The following is a 19,930-nucleotide window of genomic DNA, read 5'->3' on the forward strand; positions in this document are numbered from 1 at the left end:
TAATTTAAGTCCAATTTTCACCATTACGTTTTTGCAATTTAACCAACCCCATAGTTCATGCTCAACGGTGTTCTGTAGAAATTCCTGGGATTACCGTCAAGTGTTTGATGGGTGTGCAACTGTATGAGTGAATTGTGGCCTCTGGCTCACCTCTGCCCTCAGTTCCTCAGAATGATGGCTGCCAGCATCCTTATTGCAAATACGAATCTGCAATAAACGAATCTGCATTTACCTGGTTATTTTTTTCTGCATAGAGGCCATCAGAGCATTAAAGGATCTGAGTGATATCATTCATATGACATTAAGTCCCCTACATTCGAGGACGGCCACATCATGTTCTCTCTCTGTTAGAGCCATCAACCGCATAGTGTTTAAAGCATTAAAAATAAGGTCTAGCTGATCCTGGGACTCAGAATCATATATACAATAAAAAATAAAAAGGAATTGGCATTGGTTTTTATGCAGGCATAAATAATAAACAGCAGGGCTGGTAAAATGATCCAAAGTCTTGCATTTATCCCCAAGATAGTATTAATTAGATTTATCTGCTGCTCTGGCTCACTCTTCCTGCTACAGACTATATTTTACAAACTCAATGAATCTGAATACCCTGAGGTAGCATTACCCTCTCTCCCCTGGCTCTGTAACCCTGCTAGTCTATATATTTTTATTGGCAAGTGTTTCAAAAGGCCCCACAGAAATGCACACAGGTAAAGAAACGTACTGAATGTGTCTAGACACTCGAGGTCAGGCTGCTTAGTAAGTTAAGATGCTTCGTGCGGCGAGTACAAGCTGATATCTTTTGTGGTATATTGTGTCTGAATGTTTTGGATTGTTTCGAAATTGAGTATTTCAATGGTCGGTGGATTTGGGATTGGTATGTTGCCATATACAGTATTTAACCGTGATGTAGACAATTCTGTGGAGCTTCTGAACATGATTGCATGTGGAGAATGCAGCATGATGTCATGTGAAACTTTGTTCATTATGCTAAATTGAGTTATATCTTCTGGTTAAACAATAAGACATGCGTAGAAAAGGGATTAAGTATAAATAATGGCTTCACAATATCCAATACATCATCTTGACATTGAAAAAATGTGTGCGTGTGATGTTTCTTTCAACAAGCACAATGAAGATATCCCCTTCTCAACCCACAAAAATAAATCAATGAATGAATAATATAAAAAGCAGTGTAATAACGTTTAAGACTAACCATTAAGTTAAGTCTACAATGGCATTTTAGGAGGCTCAAATTCAGTATTAAAGGTTTTTTTTTTTTTTTCTTGGAGCTTTTAAAATATGTATGTCAGCTATGATTTATGCCATATTTTTATGCTCTGATTGGCTTGTAAAGTAAACCTCTGGTTGCACTTGCTCTCCAACAAGAAACACTGTGAAATATATGAGCTTTCTCTTAAAAGGCTGTATCGAATGTCATTTTGTCTGAAAGATTTTAGCGATCTGTTTGTGACTCACTCTCTTGTGTCTTACATACACATACAATGCTTAGACTTCATACACTCACCGTTAAGAAAGAATGATAAAAGCGATGAAAAAAACTTGATGTTGACAGAAAGATGAATAGGTGAGTAGAATAGCAGAACGATGACAGTTGACATTGACAGTTTGCAGTTGGCAAGGCACTTTTGGAAACAGTCACTCCAAGAAATCAAGTAATTCTAAAACTTCCAATTCACTGTTTTGTTTGGATGCAGAAAAAAACAGAAAAAAACCCAGTAATAATTAAGTAATATCTTAATATGCTGCAATGAGCTGAAGATAAATGTTTATAGTATGTTCTTTTCAAACAAATCTGAAGGATAGATATTTCACTAAATATGTTTAACTTTATTAATGTACAATAATATTTTTCAAAATGGTATATTTAAGAGTAACTGAGAAAGTGTTTCAGAAGTATGAAGCTTTGATAAATATGCTTATGGTAGTTGTAAAGAGATTGTAAAAGGCAGAGACGAGGCACTCATATGAATGCTGGAAAAAAGCGTAACACTGAATATAGTGTCTATAGTCTTGCTTCAAAATTAAAAAAGACAATTTCCTTACTAAGGAGACTCAAAATGGCATCTATAGGAAGTTAAAGTCTGCAAGAGTCAGTCATTTATATGCATTTGTGTATTGGCTTAACCAGCCTGATGGTGTGTGTGTGTGTACTTTTACAACTATCTTTGTGAGGACCAGTTTGAGTTTTAGACCATTGGAGTGAGGACAAAGAGAGTAAAGTGAGGACATTTTGGCCGGTCCTCACTTTCTGAGACCCCTTTAAAGGTCTGTTAGAGGGTCAAGACTTGGTTTTAGGGATAAGGTTATAATTAGGTTAAGGGTTCACTCTAAAAAATAAAACATTGGGTCAACAAAAAAAAATGTGTTAACGTTTTCCACTAGAATTTTTATGTTAAGACTACTGGCAGAATTACATTAATTCAAAGCGATGTTTTGAGTATGGTGAATTACTTTTTTTGGGCCACAATAAAACGCATTTCTAAGTAACATGAACTTAATAATTTTCAACATGAATGCAAGTATTTAAGTTGATCCAACATAATGTTTTAAGTTAGGTGAAGCAGTTTTTTGGCCACAATAAAACACATTTCTAAGTAACATGAACTTAATAATTAAGTTGATCTCTGCAAGAGTTAAGTTGAGCCCTTTTGATTTGATTTGAAGTTGATTACTCTTTTAAACATACATGTAACATTCATCTTTTAATATATTTCCCTTTCAAAACATTTAAATGAACTGTATTACCATGTCCTTTCTAATACAACGTAAAGCATACATTTTCTTAGAAATCAACCTGTGTACTTATCACTTCAAATCAAACATTCAATTGAAATGTATGGTCACTACAGACTACACTGTCATTGGACAGGCGCGCACACACTGTTAACGATATCATTGGCTGTAGAGTGTGACAATCTGTCAATAAAAATCAGCCAACACTTTTTTGTTCTCCTCCGATCTACATTGATCTCATAAATTGCCTCTGTGAAGTTTGAACACAGAAAACATTTCATCACTGGATAGGTTTCGTTCGTCAGCTGAATGTGCGGAACGCTTTTCAGAGAAGATAAGGCAACGTTATTTTAGTACAATTCACACCCAGCGGTAACTCAGGGAGAAAAAAAATCTCTGAATGCTTAACGTGAAACTTCGGACTTCCGACCTATTACCATCGTGTCAATTCTCTATTGATTTTGATCGTAATATCAATTTTGATTAACGTTAACATGCGCGAGGGAGGGAGGGAGAGCAAGACAGTTTGAAGACTGTGAGAATGCGCGCGCGCGGCCGGAGGAGGGTCTCTCTCTCTCTCTCTGCCCGTTCTCGCGGGCGCCTGTCACAATTGTAAACAATAAAAACGAAATTTGGAAAACTAAAACGGAATTCATAGGGCCCTATAACTCCGACTTGTTTTGAGCAAAGTATCTGAACAAATAGTATAACGTTAGCTATACTCAATCAGTGACAGGCTACAGCTACTAGCTAACTTTACCTCGGCACACAGACTAACGTATACTATCAACACTACTCAAATTTCAGAGTAAGGACTTCCAGATTTCGGTATTCGGTTACAGTAGGCTATCACCAACAGAATCCTGAGCGAATGCGAATATGTGTAAGCATAAAATTACTTACGCTTCAGCGAGTTTCAGCTGTGGCCACACTCCTCTGGCCTTAAACATGCACAAGGAAACTGTGGACCGTTTACACGTCATCAAATTGTTTTTTACATTAACAGAACTTAAAATTAAATTAATTTTTGATTAACTGAAAATGTTAAACTCTGACAAGTCATGATAGTAGCCTATATTGAATCAATAGGCATAATTTGTGTGTCATCCCAGCTCAATAAAATAACAATTACAAGTAAAAAGTCTAACAGCATCTCAGAACTTGATTTTTAATTTCACAACAATATATTTATTTAAGTAATGACTAAAGGTCCTCTGAATTAGTTTTTAGAGTGTTGGTTTAGGGTAAGGGTTCGGGTTAGGCACTTAGTTGTGATGGGTAAGGTTAGGGTAAGCGGCTAGAGATTGCGTTGTGTCAATGAATGTCCTCATAAAGATAGATGTACAAGAGTGTGTGTGTGTGTGTGTGTGTGTGTGTGTGTGTGAGAGAGAGAGAGAGAGAGAGAGAGAGAGAGAGGGAGAGTTTGATTTGAGCTAAACAACAAATAAAGTTGTCGGATATTATTATTGCTTTCATAGGAAATATAGTTGCAATACTGGAAATAGCTGGCAACAGGATTTACGAATCTGGCCATTGAATGAACTGACAACGCGATTTATGTTGTCAGTTGTGATGGAGGTCTAGAAAAATCATGTGGATGGGCTTTATTGTCATGTCCCATATCTATTTTACACCTAATATAAAGGCTAGATAACTGCTTGTCTTCAGATCACAGCTTAATTATTTGATAGAAATGCAGCTCGTACAGCAGCAAAGGAACAGTGGGCTCAGAGGTGACATGTGGCACTCGTGTGAAGCAACTCAAACTCAGCATGTGGCTGTTTTCATGAAGACATAGAGCATAGACAAAGCTGTGCTTGTTCTTAGACAGGACTGTATGGAGTGAGGAGGAGTCGGTATTGAAGGATAACTAATTTTGATTGACAGAGAGTTAAAGATCAAAGCCAGAATGGTCCAGGAGACCTACTGATTCACAGCAGTCAGGGGTGAAATCATGTTAGCTGTAAAGCAACAGCAGTGGGCTTTTGCAAACGGGACAGCATGAGGGAGTTTTATTGCTTCTGGACCAGAACAATGGAAGCATTGCATCTCTTCCCAAAGCCAAGTGATCTCATGCCTTATGCAGGGCCACCATCCAGAACTGGACAGACAGGAGGGAATCTGCCATGTGCATGGGATGCGTACCAGGACCATGGACAGATTCAGATCAGTTTGTTCTGGTCTATTCATCATATTCCTATTTTTTGGGGGGGGGGGGAGATCATATTCCAATTTTTCTTTTCATTTTTTTTTTTTTACAAAATGGTGCTCTGTTTGGTTTAACAAAAAGATAGATAGATAGATTTAACATTTGACAGGAAGTGAACAAACACTGAAATAATCATAGGACTCCAGCTTATCCCTGATTGGTAGAATTGTTGGTGTTACAACTCTCCTCATGTTACAACCATACCCGATCTCCCCCTATAATTTTATTTATTCAAATATTCTATAAAATAGATGTGTATATATATATGCAAATATTCCATAAAATTATACAATATTTGTTTATTGCAATAATAGCACTTTTATCACATTATTACATTATCATTCTCATAAATGCAGAGATTTACTAACCAAAAAAGGTTATAGTTGCCAATAATCTTTTCCATGTCTCTTTGTAAGTGCTTTGCCCTTCAAGAGAGAGAGACTCAGTCTAACAAACAGTGCTTTTAAAACATTTCAACTCCGTTATTCTGTTAGTATGCTGAAAGCAACTGAAGCCAGGAGAGAATGCACTCTGCCATTAGGTCCATTTGGCGAGATTGGCACAATGATATTGTGCAGATCCAAGAGCACCAGAATTTTGAGAAGTGATTGATCACTCGAGGCACTGCAGGGATAATTGTCATTTCACTTGAGTTGTGAGCCACACATAGCCAACACAAACGGGGGAATAAAAACAACAGAGAGCGGGGAACTACTTTCTTTCTGCCCCTTTCAGAAATCCTGATGCTGACAGATGGCTACTTCAAATGTATTTGTCTTGGTGCCAAAAGACCTGATCCTTCTAATATCAGCAGCCATTTCCTTTTACTGAAGGACTAAAAATAGACAAAAAGAAATGACTCCCTCCATTCATTTTATAAGTGGCAAAGTGAAGAGCTTTTATGTCATATAATAATAAATAAGCATTGTTGAGAAAATGTTCATTGTACTACTTTCATTTTACAGTATATAATCTTTATTTCAATTTTATTTAGCATCAATTTATTACTATACCAGAAACATAGACAAACAGTAGCCTACTTGATCCTTTAGGGGAGTGAAAGATTAAACTATCAAAATTTACATTTCCATTCCATTAAAAATGCTAATTTCATGATAATCTAGTATTTGTCACTAGAATAAAATTATAATTAATGCTATTTTTGACGGTTTATTCTTCCCTCATTTGCCTCAGGAAATCAAAGACCCATCTGCCATTTATGAAGCAAACCACATAAACAGTTTAAGTACAGGCAATTGAGTTTAGCAACACTATTTGTTTTTGCCACCCATATTAAATAGCAAATCCATTGAGTTATGAGGGGTTCCCCACAATCAATTTTTATGACAAGCGAATAAAAATGGTATATATCATGGTACAATAGAAGGTTGCAACGCGAACGTACCTTTTAGTTGCGCTTTCTTTCCAAATATCAGAAAAGAAGGATACAAGAGGAACAATTTCATCAATAAAAATAAATAATGAAACACAAACATGATGTTTTAAAGTAAAGTTAGTTATGGATGAATTCGATCATAGAAGAACAGCAGGAAAGATATTGATAAAAATGGTTAGATTAATCAATAAAGAGAATTATAATTCATTACAGACATGTTTTGCGTCCTCTATTGTACAGGCGTTTAACCACTGCTTATTGAACCATGCCAGTAAATTACTTTTAAAGTCCTGCATTAAAATCTAATTGGGATTTAAGCAATGAAATAATAAGAATTTCCAGTAAAACCTTCTGCATCAAAGTTTTATCACTCTCATTCACAGAATTCGTTTTTTTTTTTTTTTTTACCCCTTCCAACCAATGAGTGATGTGTTTCGTTTGCAACTAGCCCCATATAAAGCTCATGAATGGGAGGGAAGGGAGGAGGCGAGAAAAATAATACGTGCTTTACAAGACCACAGGACTACTAGCTGTTTCGAAATAAGGGACAAACATATTAAGGGAATTTGTCCTGGAGAGACAAGCCTTTACACAAGACCTTGTGATTTATTAGCATCATTCCGTAGTTAGCTTGTTAATTAAAAAATCATTCTCAGTATCCAGACCCAGCAGGATCTGAGACAGAATAGTTTCTCCCAGGTGCTATAGAGAGCAAGTGATGCAGTCATATTGAAGAATCAAAGGTCTCTGTGAACCAGAGTTAATTTGAATTCTTCCGCCCTTGTTCTGTTTTTTATTCATTTTTAAAAGCGGTATAGGATTCTGAAGCTTAATGGCTTCGCCTTCCCACAGTCGGACAATAAAAAGAGGGGTGGAAACAAAGCAGAGCAGAGGTATCTCCTCCTACTCAATTTATTCCGTGATTCACTCAGTAACAGTGTCCTAGTGGGCAGGAACGTCAGATTTTTAATGCAGATTTAAGACACATTCAAGTGTGAAGTAAAAAAGGGGGTCTCCAGTAGGGTCCCCAGGGGCCACAGGAGGTGTTTAATGGCACGCAATGACCCAAACGGCCGGGCTTGTTATGGTCTCTCCACTGGAGCTCCGGGCTTTCACAGAACCAGCATTGTTGGCACGGCACTGCAGACACTCCACACAAAACACAGAGGTGACAGGGCTGTTCCCCCAGTGTGCTTCATGTACTGAATGAAATCACTATAATGAAATCAAGCAAAGGCACTCACAAATTTTCAAAACCCTTTCTAAGTAGACTTTCAAATGAATGCATTTGCACGTTTTATATTTACTTAGAAAATGAATGCTTATTTTGATCAAGAAGGAAAAATTATCGTATCTGGTTTTTGGACTGCATAATTCAACAATCAGTTTTCCGTTCCCTCATTTCCATGCAAATCTTTTGTACATTTTTTTTATGGTACTAGATGAGTAACATGAGCTCTTATGCTTGCATTCTCATAACATGTCAACTTTGTTGTCATCACCAAGACATAAATGGCTGTTGGACTCATATTTTATGGTTGCAGATGACTGTACCACAAAGGTTTTATGGTATGTTGAATGCAACACTGAACTATTGAATTACTTTAGAAAGTAAATTAGAACAAAGATGTTTTATTGTTATGATGAATGCTTGGTGGAATGACCCTTTTGGTGTGTAAAATCAAAGTAACTTTATATTTGGGTCATTCAACGCAAAATAAATACATAAAAATGCCTTTATGAAAAATGTGAACCCTGGTATTTTTCATCAAGCTTTTACAAAATGCATGACAGCAGCAGTCTGGTTTTATAAAATAATCAACTTTAAAACTAATTTTGAATAAATAAAAAAAGCTTATTTGAGGGAATGTTGTGAAAAGAAAAAAAGCATTTCCAAAAAAAAAAAAAAAAAACTGTGAATGTGCATGTTTTCTGGATTGTCCTCTTGTTGGCCTCCCGCAGGATCGGGTGTAATGTAGCAGCAGCTCCCGTTGGCTGGTGGGCGGATACGTCAGCACCTCACTCCGCTTATGCCTGCTCCCGTGGATTGTGGCGGTCAGAAGAAATAAGTGATGTATCACAGGTTATCCACGAGACTGATAGAACTTCTGAAACCACTTCCTCTCTGCACTGCATTAAAAGACGAGAAAAGCTTCTATCCAAACCGCATCATTGGAAAACGTCATTCTGTCATACTGGAATCCTTTAGTATGTTTTAATATGTGCTAGCGCGTTTTTTCCCCCTTCATCTACACGGAATTCAATCGTCTGGAAACTTTTTTCTTTCTTTGCAACATGACTTTTAAATGTGTCTTTTTGACGCACCTGTTACTGCTTTGGGTTGGATCCGAACCTGGCGCATCTGAAGGTGTTTGGAGAAGCGCGCGCGACAGCACGACGGACGCGCTCGATGCCACAGACGCGCTCTCGCAGCATATGTTTAAACTGTATGAGAAGTGCAACATTGAACCTAACCGACTCAAAGAGGGAAATACAGTAAGAAGTTTTAAAGCAAAACCTGGTAAGTAACCTATGGAAGAAAAGAAAAAAAACGAAATGTACGATGCAATTACGTGTAAAAGCAAACATGGTAGCTATTTATATTTAAAAAAAATCTGCAATTATTACGATTCGCTTAATTGTATATCTTCTAAATGGCTTGATTTTTATGTTCGCTTAAAAATGACAAGAATTACGCTACTTAATGACTTTCTAATGACAATCATTTCTGTCAGTAGGCTAGTTTTCGTTCTGTTGAGGTTTGTCTCGTGCAATGCAAATGTCTTGTTACACCCCTAGCACATTTGTATATAGCCTATGTTTGTACTACCTAAATCCAGTCAAGTGATAAATAATGACAGGATATGATTTGTAGATGTACCGTGCGATATCGGAAGTGTTGCGGAACCACCGCAGACGATCCGCCACGTTTTGTGAACTCTTCTTGTTAATGAAACGTTGTTTGAAAACAGCTGTTTAAACCGGAACATTAAAATAACATTTGTCACACTCTCACGAAACAATACAGTCTTTTTTCTGCAGTCTGCTAAAGCATTTAATCAGTGCCGATTAAAAGACTGACATTGTTGCAGGTTCTAACTCTTAAGGGAACCTAAATAAACATTTCCATATGTCTGCTCTAGGAGTAACATGTCTCCTCACTTCCTTGTGCTTTCTTCAACCCCATACACAGAACAAAAAGCCTGTTGTTTGAGCCCATATTCATAATTAATATGTAACTCAGCAGTTTCTCTCGTATCTTTGCAGAGAATGTGGAGCAGAGGGCCTCATACTGGCTGAATCTTACTTCCCTTCAGGGGTCCGAGGTGATTCTCACATCTACGTTTCACTTCTTTTTTGACAAACGGCCACGCCAGAGGTCCTGGTTCTGCAAGCGCTTCAAGAACCCCTCTTGTCGCATCCCGCACATCCAACTGCTCCCCTCTGCCCGTCTTCTTTTCCGGTCTCCCTCCTTCAGCTCAGACCCAGGATCGCTGCTCGGAAACATCACCGTAGTTCCTCACAGACGTGGGACCTGGCAGAGCAAGGATGTGTCTGTCATTATAAAGGAGGCCCAAGATAAGAATCACCTTTTGATCACTGTGGAGTTTGACTATGGAGAGCAGTATCAAAGGTATCATGATCAGCAATCACCTTCCAGTCTTCCATACTTGCTGGTTTATGCTAATGACTTGGCCATTTCAGAGCCCAACAGTGTGGCTGTGAGCCTACAGAGATATGACCCTTTCATTGCAGACCAGCAGCCAACTCAATCTCCAGACTCCTCACTCGACATACGTGTGAAGCGGGAACTGGAATCGGACTTCTCTGATCCCATTGAGAACAACGAGCTCCCGGAGGTGGAGTACAACAGCTTCAAACAGCACGATTTGTGGGAAAGTGCTTACTTTGCGCTCAAGCCAAAGCCCTTCAAAAAAGAACATCGGAGGAAAGGCCAGGAGCACGCTGATGGATTCGACAAGTCTCAGGTTCTCCGGTTTGATGAGAAAACCATGAAGAAGGCCCGGAGGAGACAGTGGAAAGAACCTCGCAGCTGTTCCAGGAGGTACCTGAAGGTGGACTTTGCAGACATCGGCTGGAACGAATGGATCTTGTCTCCCAAGTCTTTCGATGCCTTCTACTGCGCAGGAACGTGTGAATTCCCCATTCCAAAGGTCAGAGAACCTCACGGCGAGAATCAGCGTATGCGAATGTGAATCATTTAGACATGTTGAAATATTTAAAAATGACTATGGTTAATACAGCCTCTCTAGCCAGAGATTTTTAAACAAAGAATCCCTTCAGAAAATGTTTCGGTTCCAGCGCAACTAAAGCACACCATCTTTATGTGCAATTACAGTCAAATAGTTGTACGCTTAATGGGGGTTTTAAGCACATTTTGGACACATTCTCTTTTGAAATGAGCCAGTTTTAAAGTTCCTCTGTTCTGAATAATAGAAGGGTGTTGTAAGACATAATTTCCTCTGCTCCATTAAAGAAAGCAAAACAAAAGTTGCATATCTAAACGCTACCATACCTCATTATCCTCTCTTTTCTGCTCTTTTCAGGTGGTCCGCCCCTCCAACCATGCAACCATCCAGAGCATAGTCAAGGCCGTTGGGATAATTCCAGGTATCCCAGAGCCCTGCTGTGTCCCAGAGAAGATGAAACCACTCAGTGTACTGTTTATGGATGAGAGCAAAAACATCGTATTGAAGATCTACCCCAACATGTCCGTGGAGACGTGCGCTTGTAGATAGACTTGCTGCTCAGAGGGGAAAAAAAAGACAAATGGGCATTGTTGTGGTTTTCAAACCGAATTTACCTTGAAGAGGCATATTGTCTTTAGTTTGCACTTCTTAGAAAGTGCATACATTTTTAAGGACTGCATTTCATATTTTATGAATGCTTATCTATGTTATTTTCATTTCCTCTGTTTATTCATGAGGGATCTGTCGTAAACCTTTTTCATTGAGTAACATGAGCACTTACTCTTAAACTTATTGCTTAAATTGTCGGCTTTTCAGCTCCATGACATAAATGGCTGTTGGAATAATACTTGTAGATTACTGGATATACAATAAGGCATACTGAATATAACATAAACCCTTTCTTTTGGCAGAGCTGTTGAAATACATTGGAAAGTAAATTAGAATAAATAATTATTTTGTTATTGAGATGAATGTTGGATGTAGTGGCAGGTTAAGTTAACGTCTTTGTGTATATTAAAAATGTAAGTGTAACTTGATATTTGGGACATTTAAAACCATACATGATGAAGTAGCCTACATGTGAAAATGTGAACTATTTAATCTTTTTCATCAAGCATTTACATCAAACAGTTTTCATGTAAGTAACATGCTCATAGTAAGTGATCTGAACTTATTTTTATATATTCAAAAGTCTGGTCTGTTAGAAAACTAAGAAACAAAATTTTAACAATCACATTTTTATTGGGGGGGGGGGGGGGGGGGGGGTATTCCCAAATGGTGCTGTTGCTAATCACTAAGGTCATTGATAGCTAGTGTTGACTAGTTTTTCCTGTGCATTTGTTTTATTTTAAGAGAAGTTACACAATGTTCCTCTTTCCTTATTCAGACATGTTTGACGATCTTGGTGTGGTGCCATATGTAAGGAGTATTTGGGCCAAATGTGTCAGTGTGTATAAACAATTGTTCATTTGGATTCAATATATTATATTTTAGAGAATGTATTTTTGTAAATGTGTGTTTTAAATTATGACAACTAGCCTTATAAGTAGAATAAAATATATGTTAAACCGCCATTGTGTATTTTCTGCTGCATAAATGCATTTTTCTGCATTAAATGTGTTCCTATTCTTTACTAAACTAAGAAAATGAATAAAAGTATAAGAATGTCAACTAGATTTGACATCAGAAACCTGCTTGGTACATTATTTCTTGACCTGGACATCAAAGACATCTCTAACCCACAGTTCCCACCTTCAACCCACTTCAAGAGCATCAGGTCACAAAGTGCAGGAAGTTCCAGCTCTTACTTCAACAGATGATGTCACCCGGCTGAAACTAATTCGATGTAAACCCTTTTAATCCCACTAGCCCATGAATGAAAACGAGAAGTGTGTTCTCAGAGAACAGAACCCAATTACTGTCTGATGTCTTTCCTTTGCATAACAAGGTGCGTTGAATGTCTACTCTGTGCAGTCAGTGTGTGAAGAGACGACACTTGAAGATGTCAGTTGTATAGGTTAAAGAGATGTGAATGTGTTTGCTGCTTTTACTGCTGTTTAGCATTAAAAATAATAGCAATCACAAATGAATATTTTGTGTGTTGAAAAAATGTAATTATATATAAAAATTATTATAATTAATACAAATATTTTGCTGAAAATAAAAACTAGTTTAAACTAGTCTCCCAGTCTTACCAGCTTACAAACCCTTAAAACCATGTGGCTAAAGACCAGTAGATTTATCAACCTTTGACTAATTTATTACCATATATATTTAAAGGCAACAAACTATTGAGATGATAAATGTATGGTCTCCAATGTAATCAAAAGTTGTTTTCACCACTCAGGCTAGTTTTGACAGTGTCAACTTGTAATTGTCTCCCACAGAGAAGAATGTGAGAATGTAATGCCAACATCCACTAAAGCCACAATGAGGGTTACTATCCGGTGAATCCCCTTTAGAAATGGGGATCACTTTAATATTTAAATCAGTTGTATAAAGGACACCAGCAAAATTTGTGTGGCCCACCTCTGAGCCTCATGCTTGCTTCAATTCTGGCCCAGTTCTGGCTGGGTCCTCGGCCCAAAACTGGCCCACACACTGAAAACAGATCAGATTTCCTCTGGCCCAGATGTGGCTCACACCTTGTGGGATTTCATGTGTTGCGTGATATCTCTGCGCCCAAGTAGCAGTGCTTCGCCTGTGCTTCCGCCTAATATAGTCCCAAGTCAATATCTGCCTAGGAAATCGCCTAGTGTTAATCTGCATCGCTATTTGTACTCGTTGTGAATATGCAGGCCACAAGAAGTAATTAGGTGGTTTTTTTAAAATAAAACAAAGGATTCCATTCATTAAGCTAAGCTAAGCTATCGCTGACCCTGTCAAACTAAAACAATCCATGCACTGAGACAAAAATGCATTTGCCCACCTATCTAAATGTAGGAAAGAAGGTGAATAAGCCCTATTTCAAAAAACAGTGGAGTGTTCCTTTAAGAATCAATACTTTCTTAAAATGAATCAATACTTTTCTTAAAATGAATCGATACTTTTTCTAAATGAATCGATACTTTTCTTAAAAATAATCTATACTTTTCTTAAAAAGAATTGATACTTTTCTTAAAATGAATCACTACTTTTCCTCAAAGTGAATCGATAATTTTTCTTAAAGTGAATCAATTAATTTCTTAAAATGAATCGCTACTTTTCATAAAGTGAATCGCTACTTTTCTTAAAATGAATCGATACTTTTTCAAAAAGAATTTCTTCATTTCTTAAAATGAATCGCAAATTTTCTTAAAATGAATCGATACTTTTTCAAAGTGAATCGATACTTTTCTAAAAATGAATCGCTACTTTTCCTTAAAGTGAATCAATACCTTTCCTTAAAGTGAATCAATACTTTTACTAAAATGAATCACTACTTTTTCAAAAAGAATGGATTCATTTCTTAAAATGATTCGCTACTTTTCTTCAAATGAATCGCTACTTTTCCTTAAAGTGATTCGATACTTTTACTAAAATGAATCGATACTTTTTCAAAAAGAATAGTTCATTTCTTACAATGAACTGCTACTTTTCTTAAAATGAATCGCTACTTTTTCTAAATGAATCGCTACTTTTCTAAATAAATCTCTACTTTTCCTTAAAGTGAATAGATACTTTTTCAAAATTAATCGATACTTTCCCTAAAATGAATTGATACTTTTCCTAAAAAGAATCTATATTTTTCTTGAAATGAATCGATACTTTTTCAAAAAGAATCAATATTTTTCTTAAGATGAATCGCTACCTTTTCAAAATGAATCGCTACTTTTTGTAAAATTAATCTATACTTTTCCTTAAAATTAATCGATACCTTTCCTAAAATGAATCGCTACTTTTCCTTAAATTAAATTGCTAATTTCCCTAAATAGCATCAATACTTTTCCTTAAAATTAATTGCTACTTTTCCTAAAAAGAATCGATACTTTCTTAAAATGAATCGATATCTGCACTTAGAAGTCTGAACCACTATATTGTTTACAGTCATTGAATGTGCAATAAGATGATCCGTACACCTTTCATTTCACTATCTACTACAGGGAGTTTAAAATGGGATGTGGTCAGGTATGAAAATCATTGTGTGTATGTGTAAAAACTGATTCGCTTTTAGGTAGATGGCTATCAGCAGATGTATTTGGAAATGAAAGCAATGTGGCACGTGTCAACGTTTTCACACGTTTCCACAATAGCACAACTTGTGACAAACAGCATGCCTGTGACAGTTTCAACGCGCAGAAGTGATGGGCCTGCCCTGCATCTTTCTAACAGGCCTAAATACTCAACAGTTACTGAACCAAAGTCAATATTTAGTTTTCCAAATGAGGCCTGATCGATTAATGGCAGCGATGAAAGATGCTCTTTAGAGCGAACAGAGGATTTTCTGTGTATGAAGGAGCGACCGCTGGGCTTCTAATTGCACCAATTCTAGGCCAGTGTATACACATCTTTTCATTCAATATGTCTTCAGAAGTTCTGTATTTACTTTCTTGAATGAGCAGAATGTTTGATTTTCTAGCTAAATGCAGACGGGTGTCCCTTTGAACTTCGCTGTGAGGTCAAAACGTTGACTTTTTGGTGAACTTTCTCAGATTGTTGAGTTTATCCCCTGCCTATAGCCTAATTAAAGGGAGACTTGCAGGGAACTAAAACTAACTTTTTCGGAATTGTGCATATGGCGAAGATAAACCTGAACACAACGCCATCCTCACATTTTCCACATAACAGCTAGTAATTATGTGAGTGATGATGAGACCTTCAAGGACTTAATAATTGTTAGACAGGGCACTCTACTGGTCACTCAGTGTAAGTGCATGTGTGTCAAACGAGCGCTTTAATTAGTTCACTTTATTTTAAAATAAACGAGCATGTTTATGACGGAAAAAAGAGTTTACTTTATGCAGTTCCACCATATTCACAAATATACAACAATATAACACGTGTAAGATATTATTGACTACTAAATGCAAGGACATAATACTTGTACATAATACATAATACACAATACTTGCTTCTTGAAATGAATTTAAAATGACAAATATCAATGTACTGTGTGTGCACACAAAGAAAATGGTACTTTATATGTTCCATATTTAAAATCAGAGGCAAACACACAGGGAATATGTTCAAAATCTTTAATGAAATACAATGACTGTACTTATCTAAAAATAAAATTAAAATAAAAAAAGAACAAGACAATATTTAAATAAATACATCCTCCTTGTCGTTGTGCTGATAAAAATGTTTTTAAAAAAAGTAGACATCTGAAAAGAACATTGTAACATAAAGATTTGGCATTCTGATGGGATGGATTTTTCAAATATAAAATATCTTTACAAAACAATGTTACTCTAAACTTATAATACTTTAGTCAGCTGTTAGCAAACCTAAAAATGCTGGAGCATTTCACTCCGTTTCTCAATAGCATTTACATAGCCTACTAATCCTGACATTTGTAAGGCACTATTAGGTTGAAAATGATCAGGCAATTCAACAGTATTAGTCAACTAAATGGTACAGCTATTTATAAAGAGAAAGTTATGCAGTTTATAGCCACCTAGTGGCGATGTAGGCCTACCTTGAACTGCACGACCAAAGCTCACACTACATGGCTGAAATGACAATGACCGGAGGAGAAAATGACAACGCTTTACTGTTGATAAATGGTTGAAAGGTTCAAGTTTTTACCACGTCTGTAACGTATTGCTATTTGCTACAGCAATATACCTCCTCTGTCCAATAGCAGCCTAACTACAAATGTCCATCATAGAGTATGCGCAATTTATGGTCAATGCATAAAAACATATTAAAGTGCGCCAGAGTTTTTCTTCTTAATTATGGGATGTCATGTGACGTGAGAGGTGGTGACGCTCTCGAAAGTACTCGTGACAGATGGGGCAGGTGAGTTTCTCCTCTCTCCTCCGCCTCACCTGAGCCTCTGCGGCGAACTCTTTCTTATGATGGGACCTCATGTGAAACACCAAGTCAGAGGTCATTCTGAATGAGAGGTTGCATTTGGCGCACCAGTTCTGCACTGAAACACCCATTGGAGTGAAAGTAGGGGGAAGAAGTGTCAACGAAGATGTAGACTGCAGCTGGCCACCTATAGCTCTGGTCCAATGCTCGGGTGCGTAATAGAAGGATCCTCCTGTAGCCAGAGGAGCGGACATCACTCCACCTGCATGAGTGCCTGGCAAGTCAGCGTGAAACAGGTGCGAAGCCAGTACATTTCTGTATCCTAGAGAAGGTTTTGATTTGAAAGAGTCTGGTAAAGTATCCGAATTGGGTGGTGAAGTGTTCTGAAATTCCGTGATGGTGCGTTTGCTGGGTTCACAGAACGCGCTCTTCTGTTCGGACTGCGCGCTCTTGGGTACAACGAACGAGAACGCGCTGCAGTCGGATTGTAGGCCTACGTCAGGTCCCAATACATCTCGTGATGACTGTTCAGGGTTTGACTGCTCTGATGATTTTCTAACCGCGGTAAATGCGCTGTTTTTATTTCTTTTTGACTCACTTGTCGAAAGGTTGTCAGTAGATTCTGACGAATCCTGAAAAGGCGGATAGTCTGTGTTGGCGTTGGCGTGATTAGTGATGTTGGTTCTCTCCAATAAAACTGTTTTTCTGTTCCTGGGGCTTAAGGAAGCCTCTTGTTTTCTTTTTCGAGGTATGGCCATATTGTCTTCGGAAGAATCGTTCCTTTTGTGCTCCAGATCTCTTGCAATGTTGTGAAAATCTATGACTCTGCGTTGTCGCTTGACTTCTTGTTTCTGTTCGTTGGTTGGCCGGATAATATCTACTTTTTCCTGCGCACATAAAAAACGACAGTGGGCAAGGAAAGGGTTTTCGTTCTTGAAGGCCTGGCCGCATTTCGTACATGTGTAGTCTGCATATGAAGAGAAACAAACGCCGTCAGAGCATGATGATAACAATAACATGCAATTTTACGTAAACACAGTAGGCAATGTAAATGTGATATTTGTATCCATATTGTTTTCACGCATTTCTGAAAACCTTAATCGATATTTATCTATCTATTATTTTTTATTTTTTATTTTCTAATTATGGATAGGCTAATAAGTTTCCTTAGTTAAACTATTTGATCTGAACAAAACGTGCCTGACCTTGTCAGACATTCATAAAGAGTGGATTTCTTGTCACATGAAAACAAAATGGCTTCTGCATTTTGGTTATAGGACCATTTCTTTGGTGGACAAATGATTTTTCCCTAAATACTGTATTAATAATATTTCACAAAATAAATCTAATACTTAAAGAACTAATGCAATATTATGCCAAACTACTTATGTGAATTTATTATTATTATTATTATTATTTTTTGAAGAATGTCTGCATTTTAATAACTCTTTTCTTTTTACATATATTCTTACTTCAAGCCCTAAAAAAGAGGTGAAAGAGGTGTACAAGTTATTTTTGTGTAGAATATATTTGTGTTTGTATTTTTTTCCATAATAATATATATTATATTCAGTCAAAAATACACAAAATACAACCATTGACCCATGAACATTCCATGACATTTTGAAGTTACATTAACTGGTTTAACATGATTTGTGCATTCATTAATGCATTTATGCTATTAATAATGAAAGAAATAAAACACTTTTTTTTCTTCTTCTTTTTTTTTTTTTTTTTGAAAGCTGCTACTCACCATCTGTCAGGGGTTTTGTCTTTATGTCTCCAAAACCCAAAAGATGAGACAACTCCTCGTCGTACCAAACAAGCAGTTCCTCCCCTTGTTTCACATCTCGAATAGTCCGAAAGTGCAGCTGTCCTCCTTTCAAGTAGGCCTCAGTATTCTGTTCTTCTGTGCTCACTGCAGCCTGTACTAACCGTAGCCAAGGAACTACAAATGGAGAGCCTTTCATCGCCTCAGGATCTACCTGTTGACAGAGGGACATATTTGCCATTAGAGGAAATCTAAAACTGAAAACTTTTTTTTCTTTACAAGAAAAGTCACCATTTGACCTTTTGCACTGCATAGTGTAATACAAATTAAATATCTGGAATACGCATGTTTCATTTACTAACACAGCACAAAAGAGCAATTGTTGTAAAGTGCAGTCTAAAATAAAAACCTTTTGATAATGTAAGTGTGAGTGAATGCTAAACTACTCACCCTAAATACATATGATTTATTCCGTTTGTCAAAGGATTTCAGTGCAATGAATGCTATAGTGTCATAAAAGTTATTATGGAGAACACATGGTCCGAATGATGTTCCGGCTGGTACATCCTGTGTAACTTGTACACTGGTGAAGAAATCCGGGATGTGGTGATGGAGAAATTTGCTGTCATTAGTCCACAAGGCGCGAGGCATAAAACTCTGCTCCATGTTTTATTCCTGAAAATCTGAATAAAAATAATGAGAAGTTAAAAAGAGGAAGACATGTAAATAATGTTTTCATGCTTAAATATAATTAATGGAACAATCTTACAGCCATATCAATATTTCTATTATTATGAAATATATTGATATGGGTAGTGATTCATTCAGTTCTACTGTGACTGATATGAATCGGTCTGTGTATTATGCGAAATTGATTGTTGAATCAGAACTTTACAGTTTTTCTTTTCTTTTTTCTTTTGTTTGATGGCCTTTAGACTGTATAGTATAATCAGCCGGCATTTTTGTATAAAATGTAAAATCTTAAAATTATATGCAGTAAAATCGCAACCTACCTAAATCACGTTAAGGTTGAGGATGTTCAGGAACAGGTGCACAATCCAAGGAGACGCGATTTGAAATGATCCACCGAGAGCTCGAGATCACGACTGTCTCCTGATCCTGACAGTCTCTGGACTGTCTCTCGCGCTGTGCAGTCACGCACTTATCCACGCTGAGAACGCGGAGCTGATGCGCCTCATTTCTCCCCAAACCCCCCAGGTGGCGTTTTGATTGGTGCTCCACCAGCTTTGAAGGCGTGTTAATTAGAAGCGAGGGTAATCAATGACAGAAGTCAGAGACCGTTAGATTGTAATAAGTAGCCTACCTACCACAAAAGACTGTATGCTCAGCAGCCTATGTATGCACATTTAAAACGGGTCTCTGAGTTATAAACCCAATCATAACGAGTAGCCAATGTAGATCAAAATTTTGTAGATTAGATTTTGTGATGATTCTCCAATTATGGACACGTTTCTGTCTTTTCTTGTGGTCCATAATTTTTAACAGGGCTTATTTAATTGATTATAAAATATAAATGGTTTCTTATCTGATTATTTTATATATGAAAAAATATAGGCTTACTTTCAAAGATTAATTGCGCATTATAATGCTTGACTGGTTCGAATAACAGC

General features: G+C 37.1%; 2 protein-coding genes across 2 annotated transcripts; one reads left to right on the top strand and one right to left on the bottom strand.

Moving 5' to 3' along the window:
• Nucleotides 1-7,986: 7,986 nt before the first annotated feature.
• Nucleotides 7,987-12,062, top strand: gdf10a (growth differentiation factor 10a). Its single transcript, XM_084390835.1, has 3 exons — nucleotides 7,987-8,883; nucleotides 9,630-10,537; nucleotides 10,931-12,062. The coding sequence occupies exons 1-3, from the start codon at nucleotides 8,658-8,660 to the stop codon at nucleotides 11,120-11,122; spliced, it is 1,326 nt and encodes a 441-aa protein (XP_084246961.1). The 5' UTR covers nucleotides 7,987-8,657; the 3' UTR covers nucleotides 11,123-12,062.
• Nucleotides 12,063-15,734: 3,672 nt separating this feature from the next.
• znf488 (zinc finger protein 488) lies at nucleotides 15,735-19,478 on the bottom strand. Its single transcript, XM_084391345.1, has 4 exons — nucleotides 19,313-19,478; nucleotides 18,750-18,982; nucleotides 18,282-18,513; nucleotides 15,735-17,495 (listed from the first exon to the last, which is right to left on the bottom strand). The coding sequence occupies exons 2-4, from the start codon at nucleotides 18,963-18,965 to the stop codon at nucleotides 16,444-16,446; spliced, it is 1,500 nt and encodes a 499-aa protein (XP_084247471.1). The 5' UTR covers nucleotides 18,966-18,982; nucleotides 19,313-19,478; the 3' UTR covers nucleotides 15,735-16,443.
• Nucleotides 19,479-19,930: the final 452 nt, after the last annotated feature.

The sequence above is a fragment of the Rutilus rutilus genome, assembly GCF_951802725.1.
Source record: "Rutilus rutilus genome assembly, chromosome: 20".
In the NCBI taxonomy this organism is placed as follows: Eukaryota; Metazoa; Chordata; class Actinopteri; order Cypriniformes; family Leuciscidae; genus Rutilus; species Rutilus rutilus.